This window comes from Impatiens glandulifera, chromosome 6 (assembly GCF_907164915.1).
Source record: "Impatiens glandulifera chromosome 6, dImpGla2.1, whole genome shotgun sequence".
Taxonomy (NCBI): Eukaryota; Viridiplantae; Streptophyta; class Magnoliopsida; order Ericales; family Balsaminaceae; genus Impatiens; species Impatiens glandulifera.
The window spans coordinates 3,829,866-3,856,782 of NC_061867.1; the positions used below are offsets into that span (position 1 = coordinate 3,829,866).

At 32.4% G+C, this 26,917-nt stretch overlaps 1 protein-coding gene across 1 annotated transcript; it reads right to left on the reverse strand.

The window, feature by feature from the left end:
* Positions 1-1,676: 1,676 nt before the first annotated feature.
* LOC124942938 (putative disease resistance protein RGA3) lies at positions 1,677-4,941 on the reverse strand. Its single transcript, XM_047483509.1, has one exon. It carries the CDS (start codon positions 4,914-4,916, stop codon positions 1,677-1,679), a length of 3,240 nt encoding a protein of 1,079 aa, XP_047339465.1. The 5' UTR covers positions 4,917-4,941.
* Between the last annotated feature and the right edge of the window lie 21,976 nt (positions 4,942-26,917).

Genomic DNA, 26,917 nt, shown 5'->3' on the forward strand with positions numbered 1-26,917 from the left:
AGTAGGTAGGCCCAAACTAAGGGCCCAATGATTTGTGGAAGCCTGTTGGGCTTTTAAACCCAAATCTTATTTGATCTATAAGATGTCTGATGCGAGTTGCTATTCTATAATTTTTTTATTCTATTATGTACCACGATTCACAAAAATTGGTTATTTTATAAAATGAGTCAAAAATAATAAAGAGATAATAAAAAGTCAACTTATTTAATGAAGGTGATACATAATGGAACACAAAATCTGAAACAACTAATTTGAGTCTGTTATTTAGAATAGTCTTTCTCAAGATACTACTAAGTCCATTTGGATCAATTAGGGCAGTACTGAATAGTTGTAGTTTTAGACTATCAAAATAAACAAACCAAATATAAACTCATTGAAATCCCCTCTAGAATCTAGATTTTAGATGTGATGTCATTTTTAGAATAGTGCATATTTAAATGTATGCCAAAAATAGTTTGACTTTTTTTTTTTTATCAAAAGTTTGTATTTTTGAACATGTAAAAATCATATTTATAAAATAAAATGAAGTTTTCTTTTTAAGTTTCGAAATCATTCCTCAAATGACATTGTAAATCCGACAGTCATTTTTAAATCACAAACATATATTGCCTAAGATCAGCTACTTTAAATCTGAGTATCTAAAATACATTAAAACAACATAAACCTACTCTAGCATCTCAAATTTTAACTGGTCAATACATCGGTTACTCTAAATTTTACAATTCTATCCTACAAAATTATAAAATATTCATTCCCTCCAAAATTTATTATTAAAATAAGAGAGAAAGAATGATAGAGAAGAGAGAGGAGAGATAAAAAATTATTAAAAAATTATAGAAGAGAGAGGAGAGAGAAAGAATTATTAAAAAATTATATAATTTGTATTTGGTATGCTAAATTTAAACTATGAGAGTCAAAATTTTAGAATTTTCTATTTTAGAATTAATGTTTAGATTAACTCATGTATGGTCTTTTTTAAGATTTTTTGTTAAAAAATCTAATATAGCATAGATGGTTGTGTTTAAAATAACAGACGCATTTGCTCTAATATCAACATTTGCCCAAATATCAACTCGGTTAATATATGAAAATCTATCGAATTTTTTATAAATTATATCGTAACCGAATGTCTAAAGTCGTCTAAAATAATCTTTACACTCAGAAATATAAAACATCCAAAATGACAATATTTATCTATAAAAAAAAATAGTTATAAAACTTTAATGTCATTCAATCATAGAGTGCCAATGGGCAATAACTAGAGCCAATTTACATCATTCACAAAACAAGAATTCTAACTCACCAAACCTGTAGACATTTAGGGATAAACGGATAGATATATGCATGAAATTAAAAAAAAAATGTAAAAATAAAATTGAAATCAATTAAAGGTGCAAAGAAAATTAGATAAAATATTTTTGCAGAACAGTAATTGTCTTGAATGGGAGGAGGTCTGCTGCCATTTGACGGCTAAGTTTAGAAATCTGCTGTTCCCCACTTTCAATATGTAGAAACAGAAGATCCCTGAGAATTTTCCTCCTGATGCAAAAGATTAGGTTACATTATATTGGATGGATCGTTTTAAACATAAAAAAAAAGATGTTGTTGTTTGAATACGTACGTACCAAATTTGCTTATGATGATGGGGCCACTATACTCTTCCTTTTCCAATTGTATTAGATAGGATCAAGTCTTGCTCGAAGGGAACGTAGGACTGACATAAAATCGTCCCCTTGTACCTCTTCCAATTGAATATCTACATCGAAGTTCGCAGGACCAAGTCTGGTTTGAATGGAACGTAGTAGTCCCATAATATCTTCTGAAGACACGAACTTAGGACAACCCCTTATTTGCAATATCTGTAGTGAATTATTACCATAATTGAGGTTTCTAAATTCATCAACTGATATCATCAACTCCGGACAATTCAAAATATGCAATTCCGTGAGAGAGGTTATGAGTCTTGTTCTTTCTTTGAAAAGATGATGATAATTTTGTTGTTTCCTGAAGCTACTAATCTTTATTAATGGCTCTTCTTCCATCATCATTCCCTCATCAAACAAACACCTTAAATTGAGGCACCCCCGGATAGATAGAGATTGGAAAGTTGAGCATACTCCTCCTAATTGTTCTTCATTATTATTATCATTATCCCCAAGGATTTGACTTGACAATGATGGTATCTCATCATCAAATATTAATGCCATATAACCAGCTCCAAATAAAACACTTCTTTCATTCAATCCAACGAGATCGAGATGAGTGAGAGCACTAAGATTTGAGATGCTATATAACAACTCATCCGAACATTCACCTTCAACACTTACACGTTTGAGTGATTTAAGATGCGGTGGCAAGGCCCCTAGCTTTGGGCAATTATATATCATAATCTCACATAGATTAGGGAATGCTCCGCGACTAGGAACAGTAGGAGACACCAATTCCCTCAAACTTTTCATATTAGAAATATCCAATAGCTCTAACAAAGGGAATATTACTATCATAATTTCACTATCAGCGCTGCTGCTACTACCAATAGTATCCACATTGTCCATTCGCATTCGCTCAAGGCGTGTTACAGAAGGAGATGACTTTCCCACCCATCTAGGCGGATTCACACCTTCGTAACCATTCATTCTCAATTTCTTCAGCCTCTCAGTTGAAACCTCTAAAGCTTTACCTATTTTCTCGTGATCAACATCATATGTATAACCCCAATCCAACTCCAAGTTAGTGATACTCGACATTTTAGCCATACTTATTCCTCTTGCAATAGATGCATCACCAATTCTTCCAATGTTCTTAATTTTCAATGATCCGCGAATATTCAATTCTTTTAATTCATCTAGTTGACAGTGATCTTTTATCTCGCTTATCACAAACAAACTTAACGTCTTGAGGTGTTTCAATTCCCCCATCCATCTAGGAATATATCTTAATCCAAAACAACAATCCAAATAAAGATGTCTCAGGCTAATAAGGTTCCTCATATTTCTAGGCAAACTTTCAAGCTTAGAACAATAATTGAGTTTCAGAGTCTGTAAGTTGAAGAGATCACAAATACTATTAGGTAGTGTTGTTATCTCACTATAAGAAATGTCTAAAAATCTAAGATGTTTTAGACGACTTGCATAACTCAAATCTTGATATTGCACACAATGTCTTACTTCAAGGACACGTAAAGTTAGAAGTTCCTTCAAGCCACTCAAAATCTCCTTTGTGACATTTCCATCACAATCTGTGTCATTGAGCATTATTGATTGCAACCCTCTAATTTTCTTAAGAGAACAAACTGATGGTTGGTTTAACTTATCAACCATTGCTGTTACATGACGAATTTCACGTCCTAAACCATCACTTGATCTCTTAGCATTCATCGTATAACATTCCTCTTGCATAACAGATTGAGCGAGATTGTGCATAAGATCGTGCATCTTACATGTTGTATACCCAATTTTGTTCTTTTTTTCATCTTGAAAAAAGGATCTCCAACACAACTCCTTCCAAATTGTATTCCCAACATCTTCAACTTCTTGCTTTTTAACTGGAGGTATTAAGCCATGGGCCATCCACAATTGGATTAATCTCTCAATTTCAATTTCAGTATCCTTGGGAAATATAGCACAAAACACAAAGCATCTTCTCAAATGATAAGGGAGGTCATAATAACTCAACCTTAGAATAGGCAAGAGATCTTCTTCATTTTCGGATATCTCCCATATCTCACTATCTCTTATTCTATGCCAATCTTTTTCGTCGTCACAAAACCCCAGTTGACTTCCCAATGTTTTGGCAACTAAGGGAACCCCCTTACATCTTCTAGCTATTTGTTTGCCAATATTAATGATGTTTGGATGTTTTGGTTTTACATGCTCAAATGCACGTTCTTTAAATAGGAGCCAACAATTATCGTCAGATAGTGACGGTAACTCAAAATGTGGAATAGTTTTCATTATTTCTGCCACTCTTCTTTTACGTGTTGTGGTAAGGATGAACGAGCCATTTATTCCACAGTCTAATATAGATCTCAACCCATTCCATGCATCTTTGTTTTCATTCCAAACATCATCCAATACAATCAAATATCTTTTCCCTCTCAATTTATCTCTAACTTTTTCCTGCAATTCTTCTAAGGAAAGGGAAGCTTCTGCCTTTTCTTTTAAAATGGATTTGATCACCAACTTAATGTCAAATTCATCAGAAACACAAACCCATATTTTGGTATCGAAATGCTTAGAAACCTCCTCGTCGTTGAAGACCATTTGGGCAAAGGTTGTTTTACCAAGACCCCCAATCCCAACAATGGGTAGAACAGATAGTAATTCTGTAGCAACACTAACAGTACTATTATTGAGTAGAATATCAATAATCTGTTTCTTCTCCTTATCTCTCCCATATACTGAACTACTAGAAAGTGACATTGTTTCACGCCAACTACTAGTAAACTTGTCTATTATTTTCGAGCCATGAATAGGTTCACGCAGTTGTAAATTTTTGCGCCTTGAATAAATCTGTTCTAATTTCTCTTTAACATCCTTAATTTTGTAACCAATTTCACGACGAGACAAAGTGTTGCTAAAAGGATGGGTGATAAAGTTGGTTACCTTTTTCCGGGTTGAAGAGGAGGCATCACGCCTTTTGACGTGAAGACGAAGATCTTCAAAGGTGCACTCATCCATGATGTCTCGAACCTCATATGCCACGCGTTTAAGTTTTTGCAACCAATCTTCGGTTGGTTTGTCCTTCTTCCACGCGTTCTTTATTTCAGCATGCTCAAGTGCGGCATTAATTGCAGATAGCGTATCCAATAGCTTTTCAACCTCCTCATCAAAACCATAAATCAACTTGAATTCATCCTTAATCAGAGGTACCAAATTTGAAAGCAAACCACTGATTAGAGTTGCTGGATCAGCCATGGTGGTTAATTTCTCTCTCAAATGAAATCTCAAGATCGAAAGTTCTGATGCTGCATTTTTTACTTGTCTTTAGGGAGCCAAGCAGTAGAGAGTAGAGACAAAAAAAAAAAAAAAAAATAGATCTATATGCAAGTGGCTTGTGGACCCTTTTAAAAAAATATAAAAAAATTATTTGTCTTATATTCTAACTCACAGTCAAATTTTAAACCTTACTTATATATAATATACATATAGGAGGTTTATGATGGCACTTGTGTAATAAAATATATTTATTTATAGTTTTTTTTTTTACTTATATGTTGTTGGGTTTAGGATTATTATAATAAATTGAGATTATGAGAATATTGTGGAGTAGTGAAATATATATATTTTTTTAAATATTTAAATAGTATTAATATATAAAGAATAAATTTATTTATTTTAATTAATAAATTTAGTAATGTAATTATTGAGAGAGGATAAAATAATGGGGATCCCTAAAATAATATATAATTATGATTGAATTTATAATAAATCAATAAACCAAATAAAACCTAGTCAATGCAACCAGATGCATGCTATTAAAAAAAAGGTCATAGAAAAATTAAACCAGTAGGTATATTTAAAAGTTTGGACTAATAATAACAAGAAGAGAGATAAGGGAAATTTAGGAGAGAAATGGAAAAAAATGATAAAAATTAATTAGAAAAAGAAGAAAAAAATTATTATTATTATTATTATTTTTAAAGAATCAGATTGCGTGTCCAAGTACTTTCCTTGCAAGTTCCCTCTCCCAAAAATCATTTCTCAATCATAAATTAATATTTTCTTCTAAACCCTTCATTTTTATACTATTATTCTTTTTATTATCAATAAAGGCCAAATAAATTATCACTTGGCTTATGCGTCATTTTTTATTCAATAAATTATCACATGGCTTACGCGTCATTTTTTTTTATTAAAGGCCCAATAAATTATCACAGGGCTTATGTATCATTGTTTATGAAATGAATCTTGTTAAAAATAAATAAATAAATTCAAAAGCATTGATTTTACATTAATTTTCACTTTAGTTCAATTTGTCCTCTAAATGTATAAACTAACTCATTTATTAAAAAAACATCTCACGATCTTATTAATCGTTTCACCCTCATAATGTCAAACTAAATAAAAAAGTGCAACTTAAGAAAATTGAGTGAATAAATATCACTAGTTTAATTCAACCTCAAAATTTTAAATTAAAGTAAAAAGTTCGTTTATATATATATATATATATATATTATATAGATAAAGTTCAACTTGTATAATAATAAAATATTTATCAAAACTATCCTCAATTCACAGTATATATGTATATATATATATATATATTATAATTTAATAAAAAAAATTCTTATAACTTATAAGCTCAGACATTTTTTGTGTAATATATATTATAATTTAATAAAAAAATAATTCTTATAACTTATAAGCTCGGACATTTTTTTGTGTAATATATATATATATATATATAAAAGGGTTTAGGAAGCTCATCTGTGAAAAATTACATATATATATATATATATATATAAAGTTTAACAACTTCTACAATAAAAAATTATTAATTTATCTTTTATTTTATGTCCTCGGTCCTATCTCAAGAACACCGTTCCTTGGTCTCGGTCCTAGGACTTGGGAGTCTCGGTCCCAAGTTAATTTTGTCATTTTGGACAGGACCGAGGATTCTCGATCCTTTGCAGAATTACCAGTCCTATGAAGAACACTTGGTGTTGGTGTTCTTCATTTGGTCAATTTTGCAAGTTTTCATCTTTTGATACGGATCACGAAAACGTGATATGTAAGTTGCTATCAACTCATATGGATGTATGGATCACAACCCCTAATCCTAAAATCGATCAATTGAGCCCTAAGATAATCAATTTTTCAAAATGATTTTTAGGGCGATATTTGAGAGCTTTCAAATTAGGTCATCTCATGGCCTAATTCTTGTTCAACAACATCTAAATGATGTTCATAATCAAACATGATCAAAATAAGAACATCAATTAAACTCTGTAACAACTTTTAAACTAAAATTTAAACTTGTATTTGAAAATTTTCAGTTCGATCAAATATGATCGGGATATTTTATAAGATTTGAAATTATTCCTAACATGTTAGGCAACTATTTGAATTAAAATTCAAGCTCAAAAGTTCAAGAACATGAAATCACAATTTCCAGATTTTCAAATCAAATTTCAATTTTTTTGATTGGGGTTGAATTGATGAAATCTCCTTCGACAAAAAGCTAGGAAATCATCTCAGGATCAATTTCGACTATAGAAAGTATGAGATTGAACCAGCCATAAGTTCAACCTGATTGAAATTGAAAAATTCAATTTTAAATCTTAACATGAATCACAAATTGATTGGAGGCATACTTGTGATTGGAGAACACTCATATAATCTTAAGAAAGCTTTCCAAAACTCTGAATCGAAGCTTAGAACACCAGAAAAGTTTCTTCAAAACAAGGTCAACGGACCTCCGATGAATATCTTCAAACAAGCTGTGATGGTTGGATTTTCTTCGATGCATTGGAAGAAGGAGACCTAGGGAGTATTTATACTCAACCTATGTCGGTTTCGAAGCCGAATTCGTACTCAATTTGACTTCTGAAATTTATCCCTTTTATTTATGTTTTATCTTCGTATGCCTAGTTCTATGGTAGGGTTTGGATTCTTATCCTAGGCGAAAAGATGGCGATGGAGGGACGTGCACATGGGCGGAATTTAGAGGGATAAGGATGAGTAATGGCGAAAATAGGATTTCTAGAAAATCGTCGGCGTCGATCGCGACTCTTTGGTGTTCCTGTCTCAACGAAGAAGACGATCCAAAATGGCATCGTTTCATTCAAATGAAACGCACTGATGCGTTCCGTTGGCAGTTCGTCAGTCGCTGACGTTCTGTTAACGTCCTGGCTAACGGGGCATCTCCTGATCTGTTGCAATCCGGGCGCGTTCTTCCTCGGCTACAACCAGCTGTGTAGAAGCGTCTGGGCTGTTGGATGAGTTCCCAACGCTCATCCAATGGACAAAATTTCTACTCCAACTAGGGATGTAAATGAACCGAGCTGCTCGCGAGCTATTCGAATCTCGGCTCGACAAAAAACTCGTTCATTAGTCTTAACGAGCCGAGCTCAAACTCGTTTAAAAGCTCGAAAATTTAAACGAGTCGAGCTTGAACTTCTCGATATTCGGCTCGTAAGCTCACGAACATGTTCGTTTATAGGCTCGCTTATAAGCTCGCGAACAAGTTCGTTTAAAGGCTCACGAACACGTTCAATTATAATATTGTTTAAATATAATTTGTAAATTATTAAAAAAAAATAGTAATATATAAATATATATTATAATAATTAATATTATTACATGATTATATTTATATTAATATAATAATAACCTATAAAGCTATAATTAAACTTAGGGTTAATAAATAGAGCTTTCTAAACGAGCTTTCTAAACGAGTCGAGCATGAGCGGCTCGTGAGCTCAAATAAATCCATACGAGCCGAGCTCGAGCCCGAATATATACTAGACGAGTCAAGCTCAAGCATGATACTGTTCGACTCGACTCGGCTCATTTACATCCCTAACTCCAACCGATTTCTTTATTTTCGGCCACACTAGATCATTAGTTTATTTTTTTTATAAAAGGGTTATTTGAAATCAAATTTAACCTTTTTTCGTTTTTTCTTTACCAAATTAATACACAAAAATATTTTTGGAAACATAATAAAAATTATGTTCATTTATTTTATTTTTGGGTATTTTTGGGTATTTTATTTAATTATTTTAGGCTATAAATTACACATAATTTATGTTTTAAATTATAATTAAATTATTTCAACCTCTTTTTGGGATTATTATGAGTAAAATAAATAAAATATTTTAATCCCAAATTATTTTTGGTCTTTAATTAATTTTTCTAATTATGATTTATTTATTACAACAATTAACTTTAATTCAATTTTTGACCTCTCCTTTGGATTATTTTGAATTTAAAATTTTAAAATATCATTTTTGAATTATAAATTTATTATAAATTGGGGTACATCAAATTTTCATGTTTACAAAATACCCCTTTCGAACAGAGTTTGAATAAAGCAAACTTTGTTTTTAGAAAACGTGGATTTGAGGTTGTCATACGAACATTTGAAATTCATACCCAACTTATAATGAGGTAGAAGGATATAACTTATATGACAACAAATGCTGGGAATGAATCATAATAGTGATTAATAGGTCAGATCGCTACAACGATCATTTATTTGTTGAATTTTGTCAGGAGATAGACTATCACAATAGTATTACTATATGCCTGTAAGATGACAGGGCTTTGGTTGGGAATGGATTATTATAATAATTTGAAGGTTGCATTAGTAGGGTTTTATCATAACAATGATGATACCTATCAGGGGATAGGACTTGACTAGGGAGTAGTCTTATCAACTATAGTCAAGACTTCTTTTTGGATATCTATCAATAAATATGACTCTCCTGGGAAATAGTGATAATAATCACGCTATGTCCATCGAGAGATGGAATTTTCCGTTGGAAATTGGTCATAATAATGACTTCCATGGATGCCTATCATAAAATATGACTTACTTGAGAATAATGATAACAATCACTCTGAGAGAATATGTTATGACAATGACCTATTTAGATGCCTATTAAAATAGGACTTTAAGAATCATAATAATAATCATGGATGCCTATTACGAAATAGGGCTTTGGAGAGGGCTTATACAAAATGACTTTCACATCTGTTTGAAAAAATATTATTTCAATCGGGGATTGTTTATGAGAAGAGTTATTCTAATTAGAATCGTATCTCTTTCTAGTTTAACAAAGTGTCCTTCGCAACTGGTTGAAACATCAATCAGTCGTGTTGAGGGGACCTTTGATTTTTTATGTGGAAAAATGACCTTCGCAGCTAGACTAAAAACTATCAATTTTCAAAAAACTTCTATCGTCTTAGGGAATATTTCAACAAAATCTTTTTCCTTTTTATTTTACGAAGTGACCTTCACAACTAGCTGAAAAATCGACCATGCATTTTGTTATCTTTCGTCATCAGGAAGGGATGCATGTTACCTTATCATGTTTTATGGTGCCTTATTTGTCTGTGACGTGGGGAGTTAAATTAAGTTAATTAGGTAAAAGGGGGAAATTGTTAAATTAAATTAAAATTAAAATCATTAAATTAAGCTTAATTATGAAAAACGTTTTAATTGATCAAAATGAACTTAGGATAAATTAAAATGAACACACATGGTTTTGATGAATGAATAAAACTAAGTTCAGCAATGTGTTAATGCGCTAGTAAAACTAAAGAAGCGCCAATAACAGAGTTGCCTTCAACAGACTTGCTGGAAAAAGAGTTCGCCAACAGAAGACTCGCTAACAGTTGAGTATCCCAACAACAAAGTTGGGCTAATAGCTTATTAGCCCAACAATAGAGTTGCGTTAACAGCTGAGTAGCCCATCAGTAAAGTTGCGCTAACAGATGAGTATCCCATCAGTAGAGTTGCACTAACAGCTGATTTCCATCAGTAGTGTTGCGCTAACAGCTGAGTTTCCATCAGCAATGTTACGCCAACAGTTGAGTTGCGCTAACAACTGAGTTGCCATCAGTAGTGTTGCGCCACCAACTGTGTTGTGCTAACAGTTGAGTTTCCATAAGTAGTGTTGCACCAATAACTGTGCTGCGCCAACAACTGAGTTACCATCAGCACTGTTGTACCAACAACTGAGTTTGATATCAGTAGATAATCTATCAGTAGAGTTGATCATTAGTAGATCTCGATATCAACTAAGTTCCACATCAGCTGAATACGACAAAAATGTACAATTAGCTCTCTACTCGGATAGACAAAATGATAAATGAATATTCCATTCTCTTGTGCACTACACTCCCGTACGCCACACACTAACGAATTTTCCATTCGCCTGCGCACTACCCCGTTTTCTAAGCGTACGAAAAACGTACAATTGCCACGTGTCAATAAAATGGATTCGACCGTTGTCATGATTCAAAGATAAGAATGCATTAGAGAACAACGGTGAATCTTTGGTGCTCTTGGTTCTCTCAACTCTTTGATTAATCTCTCTAGTTCATTTTTCGCAAGTGAGTATGTTAAGCATACTCGTTACGATATACGTTGAGAGATAATCATTTGTATCATTGCATAAACAGATTATTTGTGTAAGTTGAATATATAGTAGTCTGTTCAACAAGATAGTGTGAGAACTAAGAGTTTAGACATGAAATTGTTAAGACCTGTGATCTGAGTGGGCTTGTGTAAAAGCTATACAAATCAAAGTCTTCTAGTGGAATACTTCTTGAAACAGAAGAAGGGTGACGTAGGAACTTTATCTCTAAACATCCATAAAATCGTGTGTTGTCTTTTCATTGCTTTATTCAATCTTATATCTACAGCTTCAAATCATTCACATATTTTCCGCACTTGAAACCGTTCAAGAGCTTGCTACGATTTTTCCAAGAATAGAAATAGATTTTCAGTCCTTAATATGATTAAAATTGCATTTAAGTGAAAAATAGAACAGTATTCAACCCCCCTTTTACTATTGTCTTTGATCCTAACAAGTGGTATCAAAGCCATATTTTCTATTCTTAAGCCATTATAGATATCTGAAGCATGTCTTACCTAAACAAAATTCCAATGTTCTCAAGGGAAGAGTAAGATGAATGGAAGATCAGAATGCAAGAACATCTCGAAGCACAAGATGATGATATGTGGTATGTCATCACAGATGGTCCCATGAAGATACTAAAGGTCAACACATCCACAAGTACAATGGAGGGTGATCCTGAGATGAAAGGAGAAATAGGAAAGAAGCAACTAGATCAATGATAGCTGATTCTGGTGTGTCTCAAAAACTTTGGGCGAAAACTATTAATACAACATGTTATACTCAAAACAGGTCAATGATTAATAAACAATTTAATAAAACACCTTATGAAATTTACTATGGCAAAGTTTTTGAAATATCATACTTTAGGATATTCGGCTGTAAGTGTTTTATTCACAATAATGACAAAAATCATCTGACTGCCTTTTATGTCAAAACAGATGGTGACGTCATGCTAGATTATTCTTCAGTCATTAAAGCCTATAGAGTTTATAATAGACAAACTCTAACTGTTGAAAAGAATTTTAATGAAATTAATGAAGTATCTAACAAATTGGAAGCATCTAATCTCCAATCTGATAGTGATGATGAAGTTCAAGCCAATAGAAACAATCCATATGATCAGCCAGCTGAAACGGTTTATGTTCAACCAGACAGCTAGATTGTAAGTCAGCAGGCAACTGACAGTCTGGATATTGCTGGAACAGCTAATCAGACAACTGACCCTCTAGGACCGAACTTTAGAAGGAACAAAAACTACCCACCAAAATTAATCATAGGAAATCCTTCTGCACCTTTTATGACCAAAAACCAACTAATTGGTGAATATTCAAACTCTACTTTTATTTCTCAAATTGAACCTAAGAAAGTAGATGAAGCATTCCTTGATCTAGATTAGATCAATGCCAATGCAAGAAGAACTAAATCAATTTGAAAGAAGAAAAGTTTGACATCTAATTCCTAGACTAGAGAATCAATCCTTTATTAGAACTAGATGGGTTTTTAGAAACAAGCTAAATGAAGATGTAACAGTTATGAGAAACAAAGATAGGCTAGTAGCTCAAGGATACATACATGAGGAAGGAATTGACTTCAATGAGTCATTTTCTCCTGTAACTAGGTTAGAAGCTATTAGAATCTTCTTAGTTTATAGTACTTTAAAAAATTTTAAAGTATATCAAATAGATGTTAAGAGTGTTTTCTTAACGACACGCTCAATGAAGATATTTATGTTGAACAACCTCCTGATTTTCAAAATCATACTTTGCCTCATCATGTTTTCAAATTAGATAGAGAATTATATGGACTTAAGCAAGCTCTTAAGGCTTGGTATGACACACTATCAAAATTCTTGTTTGAGCATGATTTTGTTAATGGCATAGTAGATAAAATACCCTTTAAATTTGTCAAAGATTCACATATCTTACTTGTATAAATTTATGTGGTTGACATCATCTTTGGGTCAACTAACCCCAAATTATATGAAAAGTTTTTTAAGTTGATGCAAAACAAATTTGAGATGAGCATGATGAGTGAGCTAACGTTCTCCCTTAGACTTTAAGTTAGAAAAACTTGAAGATGGAATACTCATAAATCAAGCTAAGTATACCAAGGAAATACTAAAGAAATTAGGTATGGAGAATTGCTTAGCTGCCTCAACTCCCATGAACTCATCGAGCAAACTGGACAAAGATGAAGGCGGTCAAGATGTTGATATCAAAACTTATCGAGGGATCATTGGCTCCCTGCTCTATCTAACAGTCAACCGACTAGACATCATGTTTGCGGTCGACGTGTGTGGAAGATTCAGGCTAATCCTAAATAATCTCATTACATAGTTGTTAAACGTATTTTGAAATATCTTAAGGGAACTCAATGTGTTGGACTATGGTATCCAAAGAATTTCAGTTTCAACTTAATTAGTTAATCTGATGCAGACTATGCAGGATGTAAGATTGACAGGAAAAACACCAGTGGAACGTGTCAGTTCATTGGTGATCGTCTGATTTCATGGTTCAACAAGAAGAAGACGTATATCTTGTTGATGCGCAGCTGCTGTGGATTCAACAACAGCTGAGGGACTTTAAATTAGGGCAGATAAGTCTCTAATCTTATGTGACAACACCAGTGTCATCGCGATCACATATAATATGGTGTTGCACTCAAGGACAAAGAATAATAACATCCGACACCACTTCATCCGATACCATGTAGCGCAGAAGCATGTTCGACTGGAATACGTGCCTACTTATTAACAAGTGTTTGACATCTTCACAAAACCACTCCCCGAGACTAAGTTTTCTTACTTTAGAAATATTTTAGGTATTTTAAATTTAAATTAATTAATTATGCATAAATTTAGGGATAATCTGATAGTCAGCTGATAAGTCAGGCATGTTGTGTCTCTAACTCAGCTGAAAGAAGAATCGGCTGATGACACTATATATCAGACGAGATTGTGCATAAGCAACTTGTAATTTCAGCAGAGTAATGAAACTCAACTGATAGGCAAAGTCTGTTGTCGACACTCAGATGTTACTGTGCGTCAGTAGAATGCCTTCAACAGAGTAGTGAATCTCAGCTAAAATACAAGGCATGCAGACAACACAGTCCATCAACTATCTTAGTGAGTATCAGACAACTACTCTTCAGATGAGTGGAACAACTTTTCAATCTTATCAATACGTTGTCGTATTATCTCCCTTAGGATAATGAACTGTCACATTTTTAAAAATTAAATATTTTCCTTTATTTCTTTTTAAAATAACATGAAGACGCGTGGACTATCATGTTATATAAATATGTGACCAACATTTTTAAACGTCTCACCATTTCAAAAGCAATTCATATTCTCCCTCTTGCGATTTTCAATCTAAACCCTAACCCTAACTTTCTTCATCTTCTCTCTAAAATCCCAAGAATCTGAAATGACTTCTTTCTCACAAAATATTTTGCAGGTAAACTTCGAGTATGTCTACAACCTAGCACTTCCTAAGATGGTGGCGATGTTCCGAACCCTAGAAGCGACCGACCTGAAGAAGTTCCTAGGGGGAACCAGCAGCGTACACGAACTTGAGGTACGCTAGTTCTTTTCGACAACGAAGATCGTCAGGGACAACACTAGTGCTGAGTGAAAGCCTTTAAGATCACTGTTTCAGAAGAGGCGCTCACCGAATATTTTGAACTTCTGACGGAAGAGCTCAAAGTTTTCGACCAGATTCTGATAGACGCGATCAAAGAGATGCATATGGTCTTCTCATAAAGTTCTCAACCCATTCCGACTCATGAAAAGAAGAGGCCGATGAAGTTAAAATAATGTCTACTCAACGACATTGTTGCGAAATCCCTTCGAGTGAAGGTAGGGTCCTTTGATGCTTACACACATGACTATTTTGAGATAATGGTGGCCATCAACTAGTCATCAGTTTTATTCACAACCCTAGTAGCCATGGTGACACTCCCGAAGAAGCAACATACTGGATTTGTTGTGCAGATCAGCAAGTTGCTCGAGCAACTCAAGGTAAACACATGAAAGTGAGTGAACGTCCATCCATCCAGGATTCTGACCAGCAAAACGGCTGACCAGCAAAACGGCCCGTGCCTATCTTCTCAAGTTAAAAGGGGTACAAGACTCCAGCCTTGAAATATATGCACAATAGTCGAGCGGACAGTCAACAACCCTCTCCAAGCGATCAACAACAGGAATGAGAAGGAGGCTGGTAGTTGAGGAATCTGCTGATAGCTCAAGCAGTTGAACCCTTAACTCAAAAGAAGAGTCAGTCAAGATGGCTTCTAAGCCAAGAAGGCAAGACTAGAGGAAACAGTAGCGCAGGAAATCCCTGAGGTAACCCCTGCAGTAGAGGAAACTCCTAAGGTAATTCCTGAAGTGGTACTAGACGAAGCACCAACTGTAGGCTCTACTGAAGCACCAACTACAGAGTCAGCTGATAATCATGTTGAAAGTCAAACATCAGCAACTCTAGTAGCAGCTGCTCTTTTAACAGTTATTTCACCAACAGCTACCGTAGCAAGATTGAAATAAGGGAACTAGTCCCAACTGCTGCATGACCTGCCGAAGTTACAAGTAAATGAAAAGAACTTGCGGTCCTTAAACTAGTCCCCAGAATAACTCAATATAGATCTGATTATGGAAGAGGTCGAGGAGAAAGCGAAGGAGATGCTGAAACTCTTCGACAACTGGAACAATAGGAGGCTTCACGGAAGGTTCTCTAATTTCTTACCAAGTGTCGATCATAACCAGCAAATTAAAGGGCTGATAATTCAAGAGAACGTTATCCTAAAGTGGATCTGCACTAACAACATATAGGAGGATCTCAAAAGGAGAGAGTTAATTGCATTGCTAGAGGAGGTATCTTGTACACACTCCTCCATTAGAGAGTGGGTAATTATAGGCCACTTGACAAAACCACATGGTTGGATGCCAGAGATAATGAAAAGCTGCAACAGATCTTGGACTCACTCAGCTCGAAAGCCATGTCAATCGTACATGGTACTGAGTCTTCTAGGGATGCTGATCTACAATGGGCACCAGTCAATGCATCCAACGGCATCCCTCTGACCTCCCACTCAAAGGAAGTGCCTAAATCAACTCCTCCCCCTAAGTCCACTCCAGTAAATGTAGTGTCGATCAACATAGTTGCCTAGAAGCTACCCTCCCCAATAGAGCAACAAACTTCCCCGGCTGCATCGAATCACTTTGCAGCAACAACTGAAATATTCAAAGACCATTATGTAGAAATTGAGCAGTTTGACTTTTTATCTCCAGCTCTAAAACATGTGTCTTCTCCACAATCATCTCCATCTTCAAAAGGGCATGTTTCAGATGCTGACCATGAAGTAGTTATTCTATAAAGTGAAAAGGCTATTCCCCTGCAAATATTGTCAATCGTCTCTCCTTATTAACAATCGACTCCTCACTCAGAATAAGAGTCATCTCAAAGAACGGTAGATATTTGTGACCTTATCCAAGACTCCATTGCTCCCTTGCAACAAAGCATTGTCACTCTCTTTAGTGAGATGAAATCTCTTAATGAGTAGGTGTCAGTTGCCTCGACAACATCAGCCTCGACAGCACCGATCTAGGACAAAATCCTTGTCTAGGTCACGAAGGGTAATATTGAAATTGCAATTATCAAGTAGTTAATGAGCAGGCTCAAACACGTATTAAATAATTCCCTCGGCAATTACAACCAGGAGCTCTCCGTAAAGATTGATACTATCGGAATGCAGATTGCCGAAGTAACGAACTTCCTTAAGAAAACATGAGATAATCGATTAGGGGTTGCTAAATTAAAAATAGGGAAAGTAGTAGAGGGGGAAGAGTAGTAAAGGGAAAACCGAGAAGAGGAAGATAGCAAGGAAAAGAAGCTAGTTGAAGGCTCAAGCTATAATGGGAGAAAATAAACTATGAATATCTTACTTATTTATATTTATCATTGTCTATATATATATATATTTATCTATATTTCTCTTTTTCATCATAACTTAGTTTTAACATCATCAAAAAAAAGGGAAATTATTAAATTGAGTTAATTAGGGAAAATGGGGAAATTGTTAAATTAAGTTAAAGGGGGAAATCATTAAATTAAGTTGAATTATGAAAAATGTTTTAATTGATTAAAATGAACTTATGATAAATTAAAATGAACACACATTGTTTTGATGAATGAATAAAACTAAGTTCAACAATATGTTAATGCTCATGTAAAACTGAAGAAACGCCAACAACAGAGTTTGCCAACAACAGACTCGCTAACAATTGAGTATCCCAATAGCATAGTTGCGCTAACAGATGAGTAGTCCATCAGCATAGTTGCGCTAACATCTGAGTAGCTTATCAGTAGAGTTGTGCTAACAACTGAGTTGTCACCAGTAGTATTGCACCAATAGTTGTGTTGCGCTAACAACTAAGTTGCCATCAATAGTGTTGCGCCAACAACTATGTTACGCCAACATCTGAGTTCACTAACAGCAGAGTAGCTCATCAGTAGAGCTCGATATCAGCTAAGATCCACAACAACTGAATATGACAAAAATGTACAACCAACTCTCTACTCTGACAGGCAAAACGATAAACAAATATTACATTCTCCTACGCAATACAATCCCGTATGTCACGCACTAACGAATTTTTCATTCGCCTGTGCACTACCTCGTAGGTCAAGCATACGACAAACGTACAATTTCCACGTGTCAACAAAATAGATTTGATCGTTGTCACGATTCAATGATAAGAAGGAATTAGAGAACAACGGCGAATCTCTTGGTGCTCTTGGTTCTCTCGCCTCTTTGATTACTCTCTCTAGTTTGTTCTTCGCAAGTGAATACGTTAAGCATATACATTACGATATACGTTGAGAGATAATCATTTGTATCATTGCATAAATAGTTTATTTGTGTAAACTAAATAGATAGTAGTTTGTTCAACAAGATAGTGTGAGAGATAAGAGTTTAGACAGACAATTGTTAAGACCTATGATTTGAGTGGGTTTGTGTAGAGGCTATACAAATCAAAATCTTCTAGTGGAATCCTTCTGGAAACAGAAGAAGGGATGACATAGGAGGTTTATCTCCAAACATCCATAAAATTGTGTGTTGTCTTTTCATTGCTTCATTTAGTCTTATATATGTCGCTTCAAATGCTACAAACATTTTCTACACTTGAAACCGTTAAATAGCTTGTTACGATTTGTCCAAGAATAAAAATAGATTTTCAGTCTTTAACAAGATTAAAATTGCATTTAAGTGAAAAAATAAACAACAGTATTCAACCCCCCTTCCCCTTCTACTATTGTATTCGATCTTAACAATAATGATCGTGGATGCCTATTACGGGATATGGCTTTAAGAATCATAACAATGATCGTGGATGCCTATTACGGGATAGGGCTTTGGAGAGGGCTTATACAAAATGACTTTCACAGCTGTTTGAAAATTCATTATTCAATCGGGGATTGTTTATGAGAGAAGCTATTCTAATTAGAATCTTATCTCTTTTTTGTCTAGCAAAGTGTCATTCGCGACTGGTTGAAACATTGCCCAATCGTGTTAAGGGGACCTTTGATTTTTTATGTGGCAAAATGACCTTCGCAGCTTGACTAAAGCTGTTAATTTTCAAGAAACTATCGTCTTTGGGAATATTTCAACATAATCTTTTTCCCTTTTATTTTATGAAGTGACCTTCACAACTAGTTGAAATATCGACCAGGCATTTTGTTATCTCCCGTCATCGGGAAGGGATGCATGTTATCTTGTCATGTTTTATGGTTCCTTATTTGTTTGTGGCGTGGGGAGCTTTGATAAAAGCTAATTGGGGATGGACTGTCCTTAGTTCTGTTTTAAATAAGGTTTTAAAATTGAAGAAACCTTGATTCTATTCACGAATCATGGTGACTTGGATTCAAAATTTATTCGGGATTAAGCTACGAGCATTCCTGCAATCGGTAAAAATTGTCTCGCTCAAGGAGACCTGAGTTCATTTTCCTCATATGTTAAGATATAAATGATAAATTCAATCTCATGCAGACGATTATCCAAACTCTTAACTCACAAGGAAGTTGGTGTGAGGTCCTATCAAGTTATATTTTTGGTTGCTTTCTCCGTGGACCGCAATCCTTACAATTGTCCAAGAACTCGATGTTTCACGAGCGCACAAAACACATTGACATTCAACTTCACTATATTCGAGATGTCATAGAGATTGGAGTAGTAGTTGTAGAGAAGATTCACACAGATGAAAATCCCGCAGATATGGCCACGAAGGTGGTGACGGGACGGGAATCAAGTTTCGAAAATGTTGCGGCTTGATTCACGTCACAAAGTTTGGAACATAATCGGATAAGTAGAATGATCGATTCTAAGATATTCTTAGTGATGAGGCTCATTCGTTTGACAATATACATAGAGACAATGTGAAGATTTGTGGTACAAAAGAAGGGAAGAATCCAAATGTATTATATTATATGGAGAGAGAATGATACATTCTAAAATGGAAAGAATATATATATATATATATAATATAGTATATATAGAGAATAATTCTTTCATAATTATGAATTCTAAAGGCCTATATATATTTACATTGTAAACGAGTTGGAGATAGTGGTGAGACCAAAACCTAGAACATAAAGAGAGTTATAATTTATAATTATAACTCTATTTAATCGATTCTCCAAAAGCAGGATGTAGGACATTGTTGGTCCAAAAGCAGGTTTAGGTATTTCCACCATTGGTGAATATACAATTTATATGTATGTACCATTTTTTATGATGATGATGTTTTTGAAGGTTCATGTAATTCGTTAGATTTTAAATCTTAATTTATAAAAACATTGAGTAACCCATTATATGTGATATAGTGGATGACTTAAGCGGTCTAAAGGTCATGTGGTTTTACTCTTATCGAATGTGTTTACCATGCTAAAGTTCGATGTGAGGTTGTACATCGAGAGGAGCATAATCGAGCAAAGAGAAGTTGTTACAAAGAAGGTGACAGTGTTGTTGATATGTTGGTGGTTCTTGGATTTAGAAGCTATGAAGACTTTGCTTGTTGACAAAGTAAATGATGGAAGACAAGAGGGATGTAACTTGTAAATCAAGGTGGAGTGTTAAGAATGGATTTACAATATTACAAATATGGTATATTCATGATAAACAATCTTGATACAAGGAAATGGTATATTCAACAAAAGAAAACTATATCTTTCGGTGTATAATCTTGATATTATGAAATAAGATTATCACAAAAGGAAATTAGATATTTTGTTATGAAAATACAATTAGGAAATATGTTAAGAATATTTTGGAAACTCTTTGAGAGATTCGCACAAGATATTCATATTGACCTAATTGGAGACTTATTTAAATATGTAGTCGGACACTTTAGAAAGCCAAGTTTTTGTCTTGAGAGCATCGCTTCCTTGTGAGTTGTGTGTGAGTTTTCATTATGAGAGAATCATTGTAATACTCCTATAACAATCTTGATAATAAAGTTGAGAGCCTCTTGTGCTTCAAAGTGGACGTAGGCCTGTTTTGGCCGAACCACTACAAATATTGTGTATGCGTTTTTTAGTTGATTTCTTTCATTTCCGCAATTGTTCGGTATTGTTATCGTTCTTGAATTAAAGGATACTTCATCTCCTAGTATCCCAACCGTTCATACCGTTCATACTTAGTTTAATGAGATGTGGCAATACATTCTTACATATTTTCAAGAAAAAGAGGAATTTTTAAAAAAAACCCACAAACATCAGCATTAGCTTCTTGGTAGAAAAAAAACAATAAAAACAATAAAAATATCAGCATTAACCAACCGTACTTTCTGCATCAATTCAACTACCGTATCAAGATTCTCTAGGACTCCAATATCTTAGATTCTACATTTAGTTATATGCATATATCTTTATTAGTGTATTAGAAAGTAGATCATGAAATGGTATTCAAAAGTGATCAGAATATAACAAAAAAATATTAGTGTCTTGCCCAAAAAAACAAGTATCTCTTGGGGTTAGACTTTTCCATATAACTTAGACAAAATAGATAGTAACCTATAATTTGAAGGAAAATGATCCATAAAAATAGATAGTTTAGTCTTATCTTTTGTACAATGTCAAACTAAAAAAAATGGTTGCCTAAACTAGAATTGAGTACCTTGATATATATTCGAGTAAACAGCTAGAATATCATAATTCACTTTAATATTTAACTATGAATTAAATATTTATTTATAGAGAACTTTATTTATTTTTTATTTATTTATTTTTTAGAAATGACTTACGTCATTAATTAAAAAGACTCGAAAAGGGTAAAAGGAGTACAAGAGCTGAAATTGAGCTTACAACAGTTTGCTTAAAGTCAACACACGATGGCCATAAGGAATCCACGGTTGCCCTAAGAAACGCACATGGACATGAAATCATAGTACAAAAGTGAATAAAGAATGAAACTAGAAATCAATCAACTAAAACAAAACGATAAGGGTTGATTTCATCGGACTCGACTCTCTTGTCTTTGCCCTTGTTCTTTCTTTTCTTCTTTCTTGTCACCCTTATGTCTTTTTGGGATATATTTCCGGATAGAGTTTCGGCTTCTTCGTCTTCGCTAGCTTCTCTTGTCACTTTTTTTATTTTGGGCTTGAGTTTGGAGTTGAGCGTATGAGTTGTTTCCCTTAAGGTGATTTCTTTAACAACATTGCAGCTTTCTTTGGTTTCGGAGCTCATGGTTTTTGAGATGTTTTGGCTTTTTCTATCGTCCACGTCGAAGTCGGGCTTTTAGAACCAATTAGTGGGAAAAGGGTCTCGGTTTCAGTCCAGTGGGATCGGGATCAATTTGGTTCTCGTTCACGTGTTCGTTGTGGTTTTCATTTTCTTTGAGGATTTCGATATAGAATTTCTTAACCACCTTGAGATTCTCTTGTTCGGGGTGGCCACGGGTTTCTTTTTCTTTTCTTCGTCCTCTTTTTCCGGCTGCTCGTACATGACCTCAATGACAGCCATGTTTCCATTCCAGCATCTTAACTCGAATTTTTCCGGTTTTGTACTCGTTGAATCGATCTCAATGCAAACACGAGCAAACGTGACTCGATCAAACAAGTCAAAATTGGGATCGAGCTTAAGCGACTTTCCAATGAGTCCGGTGAGGTAGGCAAGTGCTTTGGCATTACAAAGGTGCGGTGGAATGTTTCTTAGTCCATCTCAATTCCTAATTAGTTTTCAGGTTATGCTGCTAACCGGTATCAACTACAAAAATTATTCTTGTATAGATTTTCTAGGCATGATTTAACGATTATGCCTCAAACTTTGTTGTAGCATTCTTTACAATCGAACAGTTTATCCTCCCAATGTTGATAACTCAATATGGGGTGTTAAAACCTTCATTTCCAATTTAACTATTCAACTATTTAGTAAGATTTTAATTTTAAATTCTCTTTCCGGTGGAGTAGTTATTGTGGAATAGTTAGAGTTTTCTTTTATTGGTCAAATTTTATTTTCATTTAATCCATAATGAAAATAATGGCTTGAATTGGGAAGTTACAAATGATAGTTCTTGTCATAATGTGTAAGGCTACAAATGAGGTATTGGAGCAATGGAACTTCAGCATTAAAAATATGTGTTTTTTTCCCATATGTTACATGAATGATGTTTTGCTTGAACATTATTACTTGATAATAGAGTCTTAATAGGAAGCTTTCTCTAACTTCATAAGTTGAAATAGTATTAACATTGAAATGAAGGTACTTGCAATTGTTGGATTATTTCTGGTTGTTACAACTTTTACAAATAAATGGAAGATCGTATTAATGAGGAAAACGACATATTTGCAATAATGAGGAAAACAAAATATTTGTAATAACGAGGAAAATATAATATTTGTAATAAATTTTATTAAATTAAAAAATTAAGAGTTTTTTTTCTATTTAATATAAATAACATGTACGTTGCTCTTATTAGATAAGAAAAATAAGAGATTGTTGATAAGAAAAATAAGAGATAACAATCTTTAATTGTTTTTAAGATATTGCTTTTCAACCTCTTCATCAAAACCATAAATCAACTTGAATTCATCCTTAATCAAAGGTACCAAATTTGAAAGCAAACCACTTATTAGAGTTGTTGGATCAGCCATGGTGGTTAATTTCTCTCTCAAATGAAATCTGAGAATCGAAGTTCAAATAAATCAGATACAAACTTTTTACTTGTCTTTATGGAGCCAAGCAACAGAGACAATAAAAAAATAAATAGATCTATATGCAAGTGGCTTGTGGACCCAAAGAAAATTAGATTGCAATGTATAAGAATTTGAAATCCGGGACACGTGATAATTTTTGTTTAAATTTAGGGAATGTGACTTGATTCTTTTTAATATCAGAGAAAATTGGGATATTGCGGAATGCTTTTATTGCTGTAATTTAAGCGTCGCCAATATATTTCCGACACTTATATGCGGCGGTAAAATCAATTGTTAGCGTCGGAAAATGTACATTTTTGCTGTAGTAAATTGTAAGTTCCGATGATTTTGCCTTAGGCTGTATGATTGATTCCTCACATATCAATAATTCTTTGTTCCAGAATTTATGATGTTCAAATATTTAATTTTTAAATTTAAGTAAATTATCAAAATATTTAAAGATAATACATTATATTAAACATAAATAATTCAGATATTATAAGAGGTTATATTTCAATAATTTATTAACTTTATTAAAAATCACTCTTATCCTAGTGATTTAAGTTAATTTGTTTGATTTCACATACTTTTTTTTTCCTACCCTATTTGAATAAATATGTACAATTTTACAAAGTTATAAATATTAAAAAAAAAATAGATTATAAATAAATTTGAGACTCTTATTTGGATAAAATGTTTATTTTTCCTAATAATGTGAAAAAATATTTGTCTAAATCAATGTGTTTTATAAGTTTTATAAATATTTATGTGTAGTTTTCCTACTATGCGACCACAAGCATATGGACGAAGCTTTAAAATTAAAGTAGTTTTGAAATCAGAAACTAATAATAACAATATGAATGGTAGAACTTTTAGATATATTTAGTTATTTACACTTCATAAATTCATCTTCATCCTTCTATTATCAAATTAAAGTTTTAATTTTCCAGACAATAATTTATGTGTAAAAAAACAAGTATCCCCATTTGTCAAACATCACGCATTAAAGTAATATTGACCTGTTCTTCATTTTTATTATATAAAATATTACTTTCTTTATATAAATTCATAATATTATATTTAATTATAATTTTTAGTATATTAGTTAAAATCATTGTAACAAATTATTATACTTTTTAGATTAAACTAATAAAACAAATTCTCATGATTTGATTATGTTTTTCTTTGAAATTATGTAACATATGATTTGATTCTCATAATATTTGTAATCATAAATTAATATTTTGTTCTGCACTGTTCCTTTTTAAACATTATCCTTCTATATTTCTATTATAAATAAAGTTAGACTTTTCCGGAAATGACCAATAAATTATCACATGACCTGTAGGATGTCCAACAACCCTACGTATTCGATCAAGTTATATTATTTTTAATAGATAAAATCATAAAATCATATTTTATTTATAACATTCCATGGTGGAAATTCATCTAAAAGAGGAATGGGGAATTGAAACATTTGAATATAGTCATTTGTCGGTGATATATAAGAAGAAAAGAGATTACAAGATGAATTTAAAAAATAAATGGATATTAAAGAATATTTGAAAATTATAAACTTATAAGTTTTTTTTATACTGTTTTTTTTTTTTTTTTGTGTGTGTTAAAAGATAGTCCTCTAAGGATTTATTGGAATTTGAGTAATTTAAATAATCTTGTTTGACAAGAATTTATAAAAAAGTTGAGGAATCAGTGAAAACATAAAAAAATATATATATTTTAATATTTTAATTAATAAATTAATTATTTTAATTAATAAATAATAATATGGAGAGAGTGAAAGATTATTTAAATAATAATTAAAATATTTAAATAAATAAACATTAAATCAATGTTTTCTCTCTCAGTCAAACTTTAAAACTGGTTATATATATATATATATAAAATGGATTATAACCTAACTTGTATAATAAAAATATTTTTTTCCTAATTTTCAATGCGTTCACATGTATGTGGACCAAGCTATAAGAAAAGGTTGTTATAGGAAAATTAAACTAGTATAAAAAAGCTTTTGAAATTTGAGACTAATAATATTCATAAAATATTATAATTTTTAGATGATATTTACATTTATAATTCATCTTTTCTTATGCATCTTTATCCTAACTTATTATCATTAGATGTCAAACTAAAATTTTAAGTTGTACAGACAATAATTTATATGTAAAAAAATAGGTTGCAACTCGTGTATTCATCATCAAATAACTAAATTTATTAACTAAAATAATAAAATAATTTTTATTTTAAATTATTAATTTTTATTGTATTATTATACATTAATATCTTTTAAGTATTAAAAAAACAAATTCTTTCTCCTTAAAAGTATCACCATAAGGACCTCATTATCACCAAGACCAAGGGCAACGACTTTAACTTTAATACCTTCAAGTATTTCTTCGCCAACATTGTTTATTACATTTGGATGGAGATGAACGTTGGAGCGTTCTCAAGAATCCGCAACAATGTAGATATAGTCTAGAACAATATCATCACCGAATGCAACTCCCTCATCTGAACGTGGAGGCGTATTTTTACAGGCGAGAGAATTAATTAATCTGTTAAAATTGGAACATCACTTACGAGAAAGTCACAATCACCACTGATTTCATTGCACTTTAATTCTAAATTCTCATTTATCATTTTTAATTATTGTCCTTTATTCAATTTGTTTTTACTCCGATTTCCTTTAAACTCACGTAACTTTTTTTTTTATTTAATTAACGTTATCTTTCCAAAATATATATATATATATATATATATATATATATATATATATATATATATATATATATATATATATATATATATATATATAATAAAAAAAATACCATAACATTACATTATTCTCTCTTGTGGTTTAAAAAAAAATTCAATCCCAACCAGACTCACGGACTCTTGAGTAAGTCTAATAAACTATTGCGTTAGTGCAGTCCAACCCTAGAAGCAACCAAATTTGGTTTAGTATAATATTTATAAAGCCCAATTTGAATCCTATAGACAAATTAAATATTTTTCTAATTTTATTATCTAACTCATTAACTTACCAATAAAAAAAATAACTTATATATATGAAACTGAAAGTGAAGAAACTTTACAAAGGTTATATACTCATTAAATTATAATATATATATATATATATATATATATATATATATATATATATATATATATATATATATATATATATATATATATATATATATATATATATATATATATATATTATATATATATATATATATATATATATATATATATATATATATATATATATATATATATATATATATATATATATATATATATATATATATAGAGGAGTGATAGAGTGAGGGAATTTGGTGAGGGAATTTGGTGAGGGAATTTGGTGAGGGAATGACGTGGCATCACCTTCATTGGTTGGAAAATGTAAAAGTGGGAGGAAAGAGAGAAATTATTTGATTTTTTCATCGAATAAGATTATGCCGCGTCATTCCTCACCAATTTCTCTTACCAAATTCCCTCACCTAATCATTTCTCTCTCTATATATATATATATATATATATATATATATATATATATATATATATATATATATATATATATATATATATATATATATATATATATATATATATATATA